Source organism: Rhineura floridana, chromosome 20 (genome assembly GCF_030035675.1).
Source record: "Rhineura floridana isolate rRhiFlo1 chromosome 20, rRhiFlo1.hap2, whole genome shotgun sequence".
NCBI lineage: Eukaryota > Metazoa > Chordata > Lepidosauria > Squamata > Rhineuridae > Rhineura > Rhineura floridana.
The window spans coordinates 21077358-21093629 of record NC_084499.1 but is presented as its reverse complement, the minus strand read 5'-3'; the positions used below and the strand labels follow the sequence as shown (position 1 = coordinate 21093629).

The following is a 16272-nucleotide window of genomic DNA, read 5'->3' as shown; positions in this document are numbered from 1 at the left end:
AAGAAGCAGAAAGCAGAGAGTAGGAATAAACGGACAGTTCTCCCAATGGAGGGCTGTAGAAAGTGGAGTCCCTCAAGGATCGGTATTGGGACCTGTACTTTTCAACTTGTTCATTAATGACCTAGAATTAGGAGTGAGCAGTGAAGTGGCCAAGTTTGCTGACGACACTAAATTGTTCAGGGTTGTTAAAACAAAAAGGGATTGCGAAGAGCTCCAAAAAGACCTCTCCAAACTGAGCGAATGGGCGGAAAAATGGCAAGTGCAATTCAATATAAACAAGTGTAAAATTATGCATATTGGAGCAAAAAATCTGAATTTCACATATACGCTCATGGGGTCTGAACTGGCGGTGACCGACCAGGAGAGAGACCTCGGGGTTGTAGTGGACAGCACGATGAAAATGTCGACCCAGTGTGCGGCAGCTGTGAAAAAGGCAAATTCCATGCTAGCAATAATTAGGAAAGGTATTGAAAATAAAACAGCCGATATCATAATGCCATTGTATAAATCTATGGTGCGGCCGCATTTGGAATACTGTGTACAGTTCTGGTCACCTCATCTCAGAAAGGATATTATAGAGTTGGAAAAGGTTCAGAAGAGGGCAACCAGAATTATCAAGGGGGTGGAGCGACTCCCTTACGAGGAAAGGTTGCAGCATTTGGGGCTTTTTAGTTTAGACAAAAGGCGGGTCAGAGGAGACATGATAGAAGTGTATAAAATTATGCATGGCATTGAGAAAGTGGATAGAGAAAAGTTCTTCTCCCTCTCTCATAATACTAGAACTCGTGGACATTCAAAGAAGCTGAATGTTGGAAGATTCAGGACAGACAAAAGGAAGTACTTCTTTACTCAGCGCATAGTTAAACTATGGAATTTGCTCCCACAAGATGCAGTAACGGCCACCAGCTTGGATGGCTTTAAAAGAAGATTAGACAAATTCATGGAGGACAGGGCTATCAATGGCTACTAGCTGTGATGGCTGTGCTCTGCCACCCTAGTCAGAGGCAGCATGCTTCTGAAAACCAGTTGCCGGAAGCCTCAGGAGGGGAGAGTGTTCTTGTACTCGGGTCCTGCTTGCGGGCTTCCCCCAGGCACCTGGTAGGCCACTGTGAGAACAGGATGCTGGACTAGATGGGCCACTGGCCTGATCCAGCAGGCTCTTCTTATGTTCTTATGTTCTTAAGCTGCTACCTCAAAATAGTATCTCTGAGACAGGGGTACTCAGGTCTGCCTAAGCTAAAGCTGGTCTGAAATTACTCCTTACTTTCCTGAAAATATTCCAACCCCTACAAACACAGGGCCTGATTTGAAGCTACTTTCGTGAGGTGGGGAGGGGGTTGGAGAGAAATTACTGTGAGATTTTAGGGAGGGGGTTCCGCATAGACATTTACAAGCTGTGGAGACAGGCTCACACTGCCCTCTGCTGGCCATACTTCCTCAGTGCAATGTGGCATGGCACTGACCCCAAGGACAGCAAAGAGAAAGTGCAGAGAGTGCCTTAAAAGTTTTAAAAGCATTTTTTTAACAAAAACGAAAAGGAAACTCAAACCCCATAAAGGGACCCAGTGGACAGTTCAAAAAGAGAGAGATTTTCACAACGTTCAGCGCAGCTCTAGTTTAAGAAGCTAAAAAGAGAGAAACTGCTTGCAGCACTCAAAGAATGCCACTAGGTGTCAGGCCTAAATCAGTGCTGTGACAGAGACACAGCTGAGGCTGGTGGAAGGCAGGGGCAGTTCGGAGCAGCAGATTTCAACGTTTCTACCTTCAAGGGAGATTTCCCACACCGCCCCATCTGCCAGGAAAGCCCTGCACCTCTGTCGGAACTCCTGCATACTGCAGGAAGATTCCAGAGCCTCTTCTAGGGCGCAACGTCAGCCTGGTTGCTGACCAAGCCTGTTAGGCATCACTATCACTCTCCATGGGCTAGGAATGTGCCCTCAGTATGGATAGACAAATCAGCCTCATTTCTAGTCTGTGACAATTGTAGAAGTATTTATTCATCAGTTTGTTCCATCTGTATTAATCAACAATTATTATTATTATTATTTTGAAAAATCCACATGAAATGCATATACAAATTTGTATTTATTTTTTAAACCATTTATTATATTAACTAACTATATTTTGCTTTGTACTTCTGTATTAGATCATTTCTTTGTAAAAGTGAATTTATTTTTATGCTTGTTGTGTTGGTGATTTTGCCCCATTTCAGTTTATTGATGTGTTTTTTATTTTGATAATGTTTCTTCCGAGCTGCTCTGGGTACAGCTTTCTGTAGAAAGGTGCCATAAAGATAAGTTAACCCTTAAACAAACAGCATTCTGATGTGCATTTTATCTCAATGTATGCATTTCTAAACACAGAGATGCCTGAAAGACGAAGGCAAGGATGCCTGCCAAATTTCTGCTGGAAGAGTGTTCCACAGCGTGGGATTGGCAACACAAAATGCCCAACTTGCGCCAGGCCTCTGTAACACGGGGGGCAACGAACAGCACTGCTCCAGATGATCTCAGTGATCAGGCTGGGATATAAGGGCTCATTCGGTCCTTACGGTATCCTGGACCCAAGTTGTTCAGGGCTTTGCATATCAACACAACAGCCTTGAACCTGGCCTGGTAGCATATGGGCAGCCCATGCAGATGACTTAGCAGAGGTTTTCAAAAGTGTTTGCACCTGCAGAAGTTTTGGGATGGACATTCTGCTTTGTGTCCAATCAGTGCATGCCCGGTAACTTCCTCCTATAATCCTGGTACTTTTCATACCATGAGCGTTCCAGAGTTGCTGGTCCCCCCCCCCCAGCTTTTGTTACCCTGTAGTGCAAGAACGTCCCTCCAGGTGGCAATCCCAAAAAACATTGAGGAAACATCACAGAACTACTACTAATAAAGCAGAATGATGTGCGGATGATCAAATTTAAATCTGCCACTAATGCACTATCCTTGTGTCAACGTCATGTTGCAAAATACATCTGCAAAAAAACACCACCATCAGTCTGGAGAGGACCTCAGACAGTGCAGCTCTTCTTGAATATAAGATAACTCTGGTCCTCTTTCTTTGATTGCTTCCAACAAATCTATCTATTTTAACATTAAAACCTCTTTAATGTGGGTTTTTTCGGGGGGGGTGGCATCCAAGAAAATACTGTCCTGGGTTGTATTCAACTAAGTCTTCCTCAGGGTAGACCCTCTGAAATTAATGAACCTAAGTTAGCCATGACTATTACTTTCAATGGGTCTATTCTGAATACGACTAGCACTGGATACAACCTGGGTGTCTCGCTTCTCCTAATATAGTGCATCTTTGTAGGTTATTTTCACGAAGATATTAATTTGTATGCACCTTTCCCTCTAATGTATGCATTTTTGTAAATGTTATTTGGTTGGCGAACGGCATCACAAAATTCAGTTAAGTGCCAATTTTGAAGGATGGCTGTGTTTGGGTTTTCATACTGTTTCGGAAAGTGTGAATTTGACAAATTCGGCTTTAAATGTGAACTGAATCGAATTTCTCCTGACCAATAACTCTAAAGTCATGCCACATGGGTTTAGTCAGTACCATAACACAAGAATCCAGAATTTCTTTTGAACTTCAAGTGGAAACATTAACAAGACCAAGGAAATAATCCACACTGAGAAGAACATGTATTCCAGATGATTAAACCTAATGGGGGGGAAAGGCACCCTTTTGGAAGAATCAGATTGCGTATGGGAGCTCCTCCTGCTGGACACTGGTAGAACTGCAAAGAAAACTTCCCCTTTAACCAGATGGAATTCAGAGGACAACTCAGAAGAATCCATTTGGACTAGCATTTGACATCTTCCCCCAGCTCCTTTCAACCTTCATACTCTTGTGAAATAAATCCACTGAATGTGTCCCAGCCTCAAAATATCCCAGTGCATTTCTCACGCTTGAAAGGCATAACTTGGGATATGAAATTGGATCCTTTTTTTAAATTCAGAGATTAGGTAATCACATCAATTGCTAGCTTTTGATGCAATTACTGGGGCCTGTCAACACCATCCTGCAGGGAGAAGGACATCTTCTCTAGGGAGATACTCAACAGGCATGGCTAAGGCTTGATCTAGACAGGGGGAAATGTCAAAAGAACCAGCTTTAAGATCAGAAATCCCAAGGAAGCATTATTTCACAAATGCCAACATTGTGTTGGAACATAAATCCATGTGAACTGTCACAGTCCACACGAGGTCTGGACATTGCTCTTTTTTAAAAAGAAGAAAAAGGGTTTTTTGAGTTTGCAAAACTCCCTGCAGCAACCCAGGAAAGGAAGGCACCCTTGCTATGAAATCCATTTTGTGTGTGCGCGTGAAGCCAATTTTCTTGAAAATTCCTTAAAATGTATGTTTACATATTTCAGCTCAGCTTTGAGTGAGTGCATATGTGAGGGTTCTGATTTAGTTCCAACCAGAATCCTGTTAAGGAACAACTCATAAGTATGAGTGCCTCTATCCAACCCCCCCTCCCCTGTTTGCTTTGCAACACCCATGCAAATGCTTTTCAAACGGGGTGGGGGCAGAGAGAATGTTTAAGCCTTCTCCCACAGAATCATCCACTGCAAGAATGGATTTGAGGACAGGATCATTCTGGCTGTGGAATAAGAAAAAGCTCAGTGGAGGGGAAGGTTGTTTGTGTGTGTGGGGGGGTTAGCATCCCCTCCAGAGTCCCACATACCAGTCCCCCCTTGCAAATGCCCCAACTCCCACATTTCTGGAGAGAGAGAAACGTATTTGCTGAGGTAACATGTAGCTTAATTCTTCCTGAACTTGTTTCTACTTGGACAAAATCAGGGATTTGCTGAGCTGCTAGTCCTGCCCCATTTCAGCCTTGCTGGCAATTAAACATCTCTCCATTCCATGCCATTGCATCCCATTCCATGCTGTTGCATGTTGTCCCCTCCCACTGATTCACCACTTTACATTCAGCAGTGTACACATTAGTTTTGCTTGCCTCTTGTTACGCAAAATTGCAATTTTGTTCACACTTTTTGCACACCAAAAAAATCTGGAGAAAGGAGGAATCTGGCTGGGAGTTGTGCTCTGATCCACAGACAAGTTCAGGAGCATTGGGTCAGATCAGTCCCCTGCAAAAAGCTGACCAAACTAACTCCTCCCCAGTTCTGAGGCAAAGCATGCTCAGATCCTAAGAGAACACCCCACTAACACATGCAGCAGCATCTCCCCTCTGCAACCGAGCAGCCCAAATCGAGCGATTAATGCAAATCAGAGAGTGTTAATTCCACCTGGTTGCAGACAGGAAGGCTTCCACCAGCACCACACCAGGGCTGTCAAAGTATTTGCAAAATGACAGCGTTTTGCAGGTAGGACTCACCCTGAGCTCCAAAGAATAGGAAATTTGCCAATAACTCACCCTGTCACCTGGATCTCCGATCGGGCCCATAGGGCCAGTTGTACCTGGAGGCCCTGGAAGACCCTAATGTAGGGGGAAAAATGAACATTAGCTGCAAGACAGAGACAACCTTGCTTCAGTTGTTCATGCTCTAGTAACCTCTAAATTAGATTACTGTAATGCGCTCTACGTGGGGCTGCCTTTGAAGACGGTTCGGAAACTGCAGCTCGTGCAAAATGCAGCGGCCAGATTGTTAACAGGGACCAGGCGGTCCAAACATATAACACCGATTCTGGCCCGCTTGCACTGGCTGCCTATATGTTTCCAGTCCCAATTCAAGGTGCTGGTTTTAACATATAAAGCCTTACACAGCCTGGGACCACAATACCTCATGGAACGCCTCTCCCGATATGAACCTACCCGTACACTTCATTCAACATCGAAGGCCCTCCTCCGGGCGCCTACTCAGAGAGAAGCTCGGAGGGTAGCAACAAGAAAAAGGGCCTTCTCAGTGGTGGCCCCCGAACTATGGAACGATCTCCCCCTTGAAGTACACCTGGCTTCAACGTTGTTATCTTTTCGGCGCCAGGTTAAAACCTTCCTCTTCTCTCAGGCATTTTAATCATGTAACATTATCACATCTTCATACTTTTACATTTAATAATTTTAGTATTTTAGTATATTAGTATTTTAATATTTAGTATTCCTGTGTGTTTTGAATTCTATATGTGGTTTTAATTGTATATTGATGTTTTATTCTGTTGTGAACCGCCCAGAGAGCTTCGGCTATGGGGCGGTATAGAAATTTAATAAATAAATAAATAAATAAATAAATAAATAAAGGAAGTGTGTGTGCACAGACAATGAACACGAAAAGTTATGAGAATTATGTATTTACTTGAGCATGGCCAAATTGACATCACAAGGCTTTTAGATCCATGCCCATCATCTGGAAGTGATTCAACCCAGGGAACAGCTGTGCTCTAGAAAGAGCTGAAAGGCACACAAATGCACGATGGTGTGCTAAGTCTTGAGAAAAGAAGAGAAAAAGAGCACATATATAATTATGTACGCAACTTACTGCTGGACCTTCTGGCCCGGATGGGCCTTCAATGAGCATGCCCTGAAAACAAAAAGAGAGAGAGAAACATATTTAACAGGCAGGCCTGTGGGTACTCTAAGTTTTCCTTAAAAAATCTAATCTAAAATCTATACTAAAAAAACACCCCTTAATCCTGCGATATGTGCAAATTGTGCAAAATTGCATATTTTGTTTGGATTCTACTGTTGCACAAAGAGAGACACACCATTTCTGGAAATCTAATTTAGCTCCCTGGCATTGCCCACATTCTTCAGGGCATAAGAACTACAAACTTGCTTTGTTTTGGTTTTTGTGTTTTCGGATGCTCCTGTGAAATTGTGGCACCTGTACAGCCCTGTTAATAGCTGGACTTACAACAACCAAAACTGACTCAAAGAATAAGTGTGCATTGTGTATGTGTGCGTGTGTAGATGTGTATTAAGCCAATTAATAATTATCAGGCAGCTTTTCACCAAAGAGACCTTCTATAAGGAAAGGTTACAACATTTGGGGCATTTCCGCTTTGGAAAAAGGCAAATAAGACGTGACATGATAGAGGTGTACTAGATTATTCCTGGTGTGATGAAAGTGGGCACAGAGACTTTTTCTCCCTCTCTCATAACACTAGAACTTGGGGACATCCAATGAAGCTGAATGTTGGAAAATTCAGGGCAGACAAAAGGCAGTGCTTCTTCACGCCACGTAGAGTGACACTTCTGGAATTCGCTCCTGCAAGAGGCACCGACGGCTGCCACCAACTTCAACAGCTCTGTGCTTTGCGCCAGGTCTATTTTGCTGGCTGATTTGGAGGCCACCATCAGCCGTCTGCTGCCTGTCACCGACAGACCCTAACCCTGCCCTTGGAAGGCAGTCCCTTGAGTCCTTGCTGGACATCAGAGCTTTGCCAGAAAGACCCCGCTGCCCTCACGGGCTGCATTCTTCACATCTCATCAGTCAAGGAAACACTGCACAGGCTTCCCTAGAAGGGCTACAAAAGGGGTGTGCGCAATTTGCCCATTCCTGACCAAAGAAAACACACACACACATTCCTGGCACCTGCCCATCATTCTGGGTTCTTCATGTTTCAGTTCCAGCACTGAGGGCATCTGGAGACTCTCCTCAGCTAGAGGATTTATTATTATTATTATTATTATTATTATTATTATTATTATATCCCACTAGACCTGGCATCAGCTGGGCCCTGGCTGAAGGCCCCTGCAGCCCACTCTCCTTAGGGTGGAGTCTACTCTGAGATCCGCAGCAGTATCGGGTCATCATGCAACCCGATGCTCCATGAATCACAGAGCAGAAGCTCCCAGGCACCCCACCGGGGGGGCAGGTGTGGGGGAGCCAAAGAGTGGGGCTGGCTGAGCAAAGAAAGGTGGGTGCCATGTCGCATCAGATTGACTCCTCCAGCTTCACCCTCTGCCAAAACCTGGCGTCTTTGATGACATTCCCTCTCAGTGAAGTCTACCCAAAAGCCAAGAGCAGCCCACGGGACTGCTATTGTGGCAGCCGCCCATCGCCAGGTATTTAAGCACCCCACGCCATTTTTGCATTCTCCTGAGAGAGGCCCCAGTGAAGCCAATGGGCCAGTGATGAGAGCAGGTGCATTAAGGTCTCAACAGAACTTCCACAGCTGGATGCAATCGCTTGCCTTTTTGGTGCAGGTCTAAGCCACCCACTATCGGGGCCTCCAAACGGTTTTGAAAGTGAAAAGCCGCAGGGTGGGAGGGGCACAGGAAGCTGCCTTGTACCAAGACAGACCATTGGTCCATCTAGCTCAGTATTGTCTACACTGACTGGCAGCAGAGTTGCAGAGAGGGAGCTTTCTCAACCCTGTCAGGAGATGCCGTTGCTGGGTGAACCTGGGACCAGGGTTGGAAGGATCTGTCGATTTCAGCTCTCTCAGTTCCTCATTCCTTAAATCTAGGTCTTCACATTTCTGCAGCAATTTGAGATTTTTTAAAAAAAAAAATCATGAAAATCCTCCAGCGTTTTAGGGCAAATTTCTCATAATAGGCCATTTTGATTAATGTACACATTTTGGCAACCAGTTTCTTGTCATACAATGAATTTTTGTATCTTATTTTCACTCATATATTCATTTTCATGCCCACTTTCCACTAACACCTGCATTTTGGGTAAGCATCGTTTGGTTGTCGAACTGCATCACACAAGTCAAACAAGTGCGAATTTCGAAGGACGGCTGTCAGTTTCGGTTCTCATATTGTTTTGGAAAGTATGAATTTTGTTAGATTTGGCTTGAAATGACAGCTAAATTGAATTTCTTGCCCATTCCTAGCCGGGACCTTCTGCATGCCAGGCAGATGCTCTGCCACCAGGCTATGGCCCTTCTCCATAGGGGAGAAACGGATCAGGGATCCAGCCTTTCCTCCAATGACTCTTCCCTGATTCAAATGCCTCCTTCCCAAGGCTCCTGTTTTGTTCTGTAGGGAGAAGCCACATTCTGCTGATGTCAGTATGCTTTCCTTGCAGGGTGCATAGCAGCTTTGAAGAGAGGATTTAAATTTGGGGAACAGAATAGGGGACAGATATAACCTCTTTTTCTGCAGCAGCTGCTACTTTTAACTTGTTTAACCCTCTTCCGCATTGCAAAACTTGCAGGCGCCAGAGAATGTTGCATGTTGAGCTCAAAGAACCATGAGAGAGAGAGAGAGAGAGAGGCTATTCCGGAAAGTACAGTAAGCAGCTGAAATACCCCCCTCCCGCAGTTTAACTTCAAGTAAATTTATTATGTAGTTGCTGAAGGGCCTCAGCTGGGGGGTGGGGAAGTGCCCAGTCTTACTTGGAATGCATCTCAGGGAGCGGGTTTTTTTTAAAGCCCCAGAATGTTTCTTTTTCGGACAGGCCATCCGGAGAGGGAAAGGCAGCATTTGGTCTTGTTTACATTCTGGCAACCATTCGGTGGTCCGGCGTTTTGCAAGCCGTCCACAGCTGCCAAATTCTTTGGGGATGATTAAGCTGGCCCGAGCATGTTTTTGTTCCCCTTCTGTAACTCCTTGCAACTGTTTCAGCCGATCCTCTGTGCTGTCCTCGAGATGAATACGCCTCTGGTTTTATTCCTGCATGCACAGCACACAAGTGCACGCGCACGCACACACTTTAACGTTTCAGCTACAACTGTCCTGTCATCCAAAGTGGGGATCCGAGGCTGGAGGAAGAAGATGGAGGGGAGGAAGGAACTGGGAAGCTACGAGAGGCAGAGTTGGTTCTGATTTCATTTCCCCTCCTAGGAAAATCATCAGGTGAAAGAGAGAAGCAGCGGATGAAGGCCTTTCGACTCCACACGCCAGACAATGCAAGAAAAAACTTAATTAATTAATTAAAGACTTGTACGCAGCGACTGCGAGAGGGAGAGGGAGGAATGAGCTGAAGAAGGGGTGCTTCTCCCCTTTTTTTAAGGAATGGAGAAGTCACAGCTGGACATGGAGTGTGGATGTGGCTGGGCTGAGGAACTGGCCTGGATTGTGAGGGGAGCAAGATTTGCTGGAGGGGAGGTCGCGTTGCTCTAACTAAGCTAAGGTTGCCAACTTCTTTTCTGGCAGGGCTCCAATGCCTCCCCACCGGCACAACCAACATGCTGGAATTTGGTTGGGGAAGTTGTCCCCGGCCTAGAGATTAAAAAGTGATGCAGGGTGGGGGAGGAAGCATCAGCTGCTGAAATTCTGTTTGGCCTGGAAGCATGAAAGGCATGGGAGCCCTGCCCTAAAAGAAAGTTGGCATCACCCAAGTTTATGAAGATGTGGGGAAATTTCTGGATTGAGCAGTCTTTATTTAAACAACAACAAAAAAAGGTATATGAGACCAGATGGAGTATTTAGGATCTTGTGGAGCTAAATCCCAACTGGTTGTACAACTGTTAAAAAACTATGGGGGGCATGAGGACAGCTGTCCACACTATGCTGATTACTTTTGGAAAGGGCATCTTAGGCGGCAGCAAAAGTCCCGCTGGGGATACAGGGCAGAAGATGGTCTTGACAATCCATCTTGAACCCGTCCATCTGTTGCGTGTTACTCCCGATGCACAGATATTAAGCTGCCCTTTGCGCTGTGCAACAAGGCCTTCCTCATTCTTTATTTTTACAGACCCAAGTATGAACTGACCTGAATTTTGTGATACAGTTTGCCAACCAATGTTTATAAAATGCATATATTAGGGGCAAGTGTTCATAAAACTGACTATGTTCATGAAAATAACATATAAAATGTGGTGTATTAGGAGAAATTGATTGCAAAAATGTGTACATTAGTCAAAACTGTCTATAAAAATGTATTGATTAGGATAAATTTGCACCAAAATGCTTATCAATGTTGATAATGTTTGTTTTTTTAAAAAAAGCAAATTGCTGCAAAAAAGATGAGAGCCAAATTTAAGATTGGAAAAATGAGAAACTGAGAGAACCAAAATTGATGGATCATTCCATCCCACACAAACCCAAACACACACTCTCTATCCTCCATCCAGGCAAGCAAGAGGTATTATGTGAGTTCAGCCAGCCAGAAGCACTCAAAGAGGACATGAAGAAGAACTGGCGAGGGCTGTGGCTTGGTAAAGAGTCCTGAAGGACTGACAGAGGTGCCTAGAGGACCACATTTGGCCCGTAGACCTGAAGTTCTCCACCCTAGCACTAGTTTGATATGATTAATGGATTTTTCTCCATAAGTGCACAATTTAATATGGATTCTCCAGCTCCAAAGCAAATACAGGGCAACGGCAAGAGTTCTTACCGGTTCAATGATTGCTGGCTCCCCTTTCTGCCCCTTTTCGCCTCGTGGCCCACCAATCTGCACCAGATAAGGAAAACACAAGTAAGGACAGACCGACAAAGGACCCCACTTTGTGAACACTAGTTAAATAAAAGCCATCCCTCCTAAAAAAAACCCTGTGCTGCTATTTGAACTGTGAGGTAAGGTGTCTTCCATGTCAGTTCAGAACCTTTTCAGCATTCCCTACACATCTGCCAAGAAGCCAACTCAATTAATGCCAATCCATGAATTTGAGGTGCTGGTTTAACCCCTGAAGCTCATCTTCACCATTCTCAAGCAGCCAGGCCTTTCTTTACCCCTTCGTAAATGGTGTCCTGGTTAGCAGGCATGCCGGGTCCGATGTCAGGGGAGTCTGTTCGTTCATAGTAGCCATAGTAGTTGTCATATTCTGTGATGGTCTCCTCTGTGAAGTCCTTGTTTGAGTCTTCTCTGCCTTCACTCTCTCGCTCGGCATCCTAAACAGAAAAGAACAGATCGAAGGAGGGATTAGACCTTTCCCTCCATGCCAGAGGTTTCTCAGATTTTCTAGCACCAGGGAACCTTTCCAGCATGAATTCACCTGCCATGACGCCTCTGCAGGCTGCAGAGGATTCTGGGATATATTTTAGGGCATGCACAGTTCATGTGACTTAGCCTGATAAGGATCACCATTGCTCCACATGAACAGAGAACAACTTAGGGTTCTATCCAATTAAGTTCTACTCAGAGTAGACCCATTGAAATTAATAGTCCCAAGGTTCATCTGTTTCAATAGGTCTACTCTGAGTAGGACCCATGGTGGCGACAATATATATATATATATATCAGGAACATGTCAAAGAAATTACCTCAGTTCCATTGTAGGTGATTACTGTGCTGGTGGGTATCTCTGCCTCAACGCCGCCTTCTGGAAGCTTATCCAAAGTCTCTAGGTCCTCGTAGTTGAGATCCTCATAGGGAAGAGGAGTGTAATATTCATCCGTTATGGTTCCATAATTATATTCATCCACCAGTGGATCTTCCACCCTCTCTTCTTCCTTGGTCTCTTCTTGAGGGCTCTCCACAAGAGGTGGGGCTGCTGTGGGTGGAGGGGCAAGATCCTGTTTTCCAAAAAGGAGAAGGTGCTGTTACCTGCTCTTAGAGGATTCCCTGCTAGGATGCAGACAGCCTAGGAGATGTGCACACCCCTCAATACCCGTTCTCTGGAATACCCTGCCATGCACTGTTTGGGAATAAAAGCATTGGCAAGTTTTAAACACCTCTTGAAGACCCATCTATTTAAGCTGGCTTCCCTGGCTCCTAAGATTAACCACACTGCTGTTTGAGTATTTATTGATATTTAACAATGTTTTACTGATGGATTATCTGTTTTTACAAAACAAACATTTAAAAACAAGTGTTGAAACAAGGATAAAAAACAGTCTAGAATACACAAATTATACACATAAAAGAACAGTTCCAGCTCACCCTGCTAAAAACAAGGAGAAATTTAAGCTCCAAATGCCTGGGGGAACAAGCATTATTTTGCCTGGCACCTCAGAACACATAGTGATGGCGCCAGGCATGCCTGCCTGGTACCCACAAAACGCCCAGTGGGGACAGGGCAGAAAATGGATTCAGTTTGCATTTTAATACACGTAATTCACCCTTCATGAACAATGCAAAACCCACAAACATGCATGCACACACACACACACACGCATACACACATATATCTCTCTATATATTAGGAATGGGATCTGCATTTCTCTGCAGGTTTGATTTTCCTTCCATTGGACCTTCTTTCCGGTGCCACTTCATCAGGGATCGTGTTCGCTATTTGTGATAAATACCGATTTGGGTTTTCCCCACAAAAATATCAATATTAATATTATTTAATAAATAGGAAATCTGGTGTCAAATTCAAATTTTGTGAAATTTGAGTACATCTCAAATATTAAAAAGTCATATATTAAAACAGCATTCAACACTGCATTTATGGTAAGGAAAACCGCTTGCAAAAATGTGCATATTAGGCAAAATTGCACACACACAAACAAGGTGTATATTAGGAGAAAAATGAAAAAGTGAGAGAAATGAAGTTTTGCAGATTCGTTCAGCCCTTTTCCCAGCTCACCAGTTTTTGTTGCTGTCTGATTTCCTACTGTGCTCCTCCTGGAGGTGACCAGACTCCCCCCCCCTTTCTAGAAGTCCCCAATTAATGACATGATGGGACGATGCAGTGTCCTTTCCAGGGGACTTACGTTGTGTATGGGGGGGGGGGAGAGACTGTGGCCACAAGGAGGACTGCTGATGCAAGTAAGTTTGGCTGGGTTTTGCTCCCCCCAACACACACACACACTAATTACTGAAACTGAACTTTTACAGTTGTAACCTGGTTGGCAAAATTGTTGGGAGGAAGTTTCAGAAAGAAGTGGACTAGGCCACTAATTCCAGTGGTCTAGAGAATGTCTACTTGTGGCTCATGCTTCCATACCTGAGTGGTTTCTGTCCTTTCCTGGGGTGCTTCTTCAGTATCCACAGTTTGGGTAGTCGGAGGGATCACTTTGCCTGCATCGTCCGTGTCTTCATAGTAGGGATATTCATAATAGTACGTTTCTCCTTCCACTTCGAGGTTCCCATCTCCATCTGTGTACTGCAAGACAACAAACAAGGCAAAAACCCCATGTCATCTTAGAACATGTGAAGTGCGTCAAGTCACACAAGTGTGACAGATGAAATGTGGTTGTATTTGGTTTTGTGCTAAGTTTGTTCTCCAAGCTGGGAACAGGAGGGTCAAAAGAAAGGAATTCTTCACACAGCGGATAGTGAAGCTGTGAAATCTGCTCCCATACTGGAGGCCGTGGTGGCCACCAACGTGGAGGGCTTTAAGAGAGGATTAGACAAATTCTTGGAGGATAAAGGCTATCAATGGCTACTAGCCACAATGTCTATGCTCTGCCTTCACAGTCAGAGGTGATATGCTGGAAACTGCAGGCGGGAGACTGCTCTTGCGCTCTGGCCTGCTTGTGGGCTCCTTCCCATAATGGGCATCTGGTTGGCCACTCTGAGAACAGGAGGCTGGACTAGATGGGCCACTGGCCTGATCCAGCAGGCTCTTGAAGCACCTTGGACAGCTCCTTGAAACTTCAGACTAAAGCCTGGAGTGGATTCTACTGCCCCAATGACATGGAGCCACTGGCTGTCACTGCGCCCGTCAGATGGATCACCTGACTGAAGGGGGTTATATAATCCTCTGCCTCAGCTGATCTGCACTGATCTGAAGAGGGAGTCTTGCTCCTTCATGTGTCCTCTTTGGTCACGTGTCCTGAGCATGTGAGCCAGAGTGTGAGCCAGCCAAATGCAGATATTGCAGCTGCGCACACACCATACATTGAAAGAACATGGCTTCCCCCCGCACCGAAGAATCTTGGGAACTGTAGTTTACCCTGCACAGAGCAACAATTCCCAGAACGCTTAACAAACTAGAGTTCCCAGGATTCTCTTTAAATTCATGGGCTTCAAATGTATGGTGCATAAGCAGCCCAAACTGCAGTGAAACATGGAAAAGTCTTAATGGGTGGGAGTCTTGGCACTGAGCTGGAGCGAGTGGAATCTTCCTTGGAGTCTACACACCTACACAGTTCCATAGAGTCACCCATCCACTCCCAAGACAAGCCTCCGCACTTGTGGCGTTCTATTTCATTTGCAGATATTCAGGTTAAAAAAGAGAGAGCTCCAGCTATGGAGTGGTATACAAATGCAACAAGTAAATAAAGAAACACATTTCCATCTTTCCCCCGGTCCCGTTTCTAACTAGCTCCTTCCGTGATCAGCGCAATTCCATGCTGCCAGTTTGTTATTCAAACATTGGCTTGACTTTGTGGAGGGCTTCTTGTTTGTGTGTGAGGGGGGTTGTTTGCTTTATGATTCTAACTGCACATTGCATTTAATTTTGTTTGCTATATTTCTGCTGCCTGTGCCTGGAAGGGCTGTAAAGATAAATAATAAAAGAAATAAAAATATTGCTTGATAACATTTAGCTGCAGAACAAAAATCTTCCCCCAAATCCTTTGCTTTAACTTAGAGCAATAACCAACATGGAGGCTCTGCAGTTCAAAAAACAAACAGAACTAAAAACAGTCACACGAGTAGGTTTTGCGGAGGTGGGGATGGTCTCAGTCTGCCTCCCCTCCTTAGAAGAGAAGCACTGGGCATTCATTGCCACCCCTTGCCCTGAATGGAAGGGGGGGCAGGATAGACCTCAGAGGGCTACAGTTCGACGTCTCCGCTGCTTACATATTCGTCCGGGTTGGGGTCCTGAGACTGTGGCGTGTCCGGGATGGCGGTGTCGCAGTCCGGGCTGTAATGCTCGCAATAATCATACGCTGCTCGATGGTCTGCCACCATGAGGAGTTGCTGGATGTCACCCTGGAAAAAGACAAAATGCAGAGATGACGCTCAAGGATGGAACTCCACCATATCAAGAAAACAAGACAGGCACCCTTTCCTCTCTCCAGGTGGGGAACTATTCACTGTCACAAGACATATTTCCTCATGGGTAATCTGTCCGGGGCGAGAGCTAGTGGTGGGTGGAGAGAGAACCCTTTTCTCTCTTTCTGACACCCCTTTTCTCTCTCTTTCCAACTCCCCTTTCCCTCTCTCAGACACCCCCTTTTCTTTCTCGTGGTTTATGGCACCCCACTTTCTCTTCACACCCCTCTTCCTCCCAGCTCAACAGATTGCTGGGGCAAGTGCAGATCAAGGAGAGGGCACGTCTGAACTGATTGCTTGCAGAAGACCTTCTCATGTGTGCACCCCCCCGATCCACTTAGCCTTCCCACACCCACCCTCCTCCCCTTCCGGGCTCTCTGCACCCACATGAAAGTAGGTCATAGGTCACCCTCCCCTGATTTAGGCAGAACTAATCAATAACTCTGACAGAGCTTGCTGGTCGGAAAGAGAAGAAGATGGCATCTTGACTCTTCGTGTGGTACCCCCACGTGAAGCATCAGAGCAGAGGTCAGCTTGAACTCCACCCACCGTGTTTTCTCCATAAGTGAATTGGGGGATATGTG

The 16272-nt window shown here is 45.2% G+C and overlaps 1 protein-coding gene across 2 annotated transcripts in view; it reads right to left on the bottom strand.

The window, feature by feature from the left end:
* COL5A1 (collagen type V alpha 1 chain) overlaps positions 1–16272 on the bottom strand; it is a 175639-nt gene that overhangs the window by 93176 nt on the left and 66191 nt on the right. For both annotated transcript variants that reach the window (XM_061604403.1, XM_061604404.1), the window contains exons 5-11: positions 15494–15625; positions 13692–13850; positions 12064–12315; positions 11533–11691; positions 11198–11254; positions 6446–6487; positions 5386–5448 (exon numbers count right to left, since the gene is read on the bottom strand). In XM_061604403.1, the coding sequence (XP_061460387.1) occupies positions 5386–5448; positions 6446–6487; positions 11198–11254; positions 11533–11691; positions 12064–12315; positions 13692–13850; positions 15494–15625 (864 nt within the window). The remainder of the gene's footprint in view (positions 1–5385; positions 5449–6445; positions 6488–11197; positions 11255–11532; positions 11692–12063; positions 12316–13691; positions 13851–15493; positions 15626–16272) is intronic.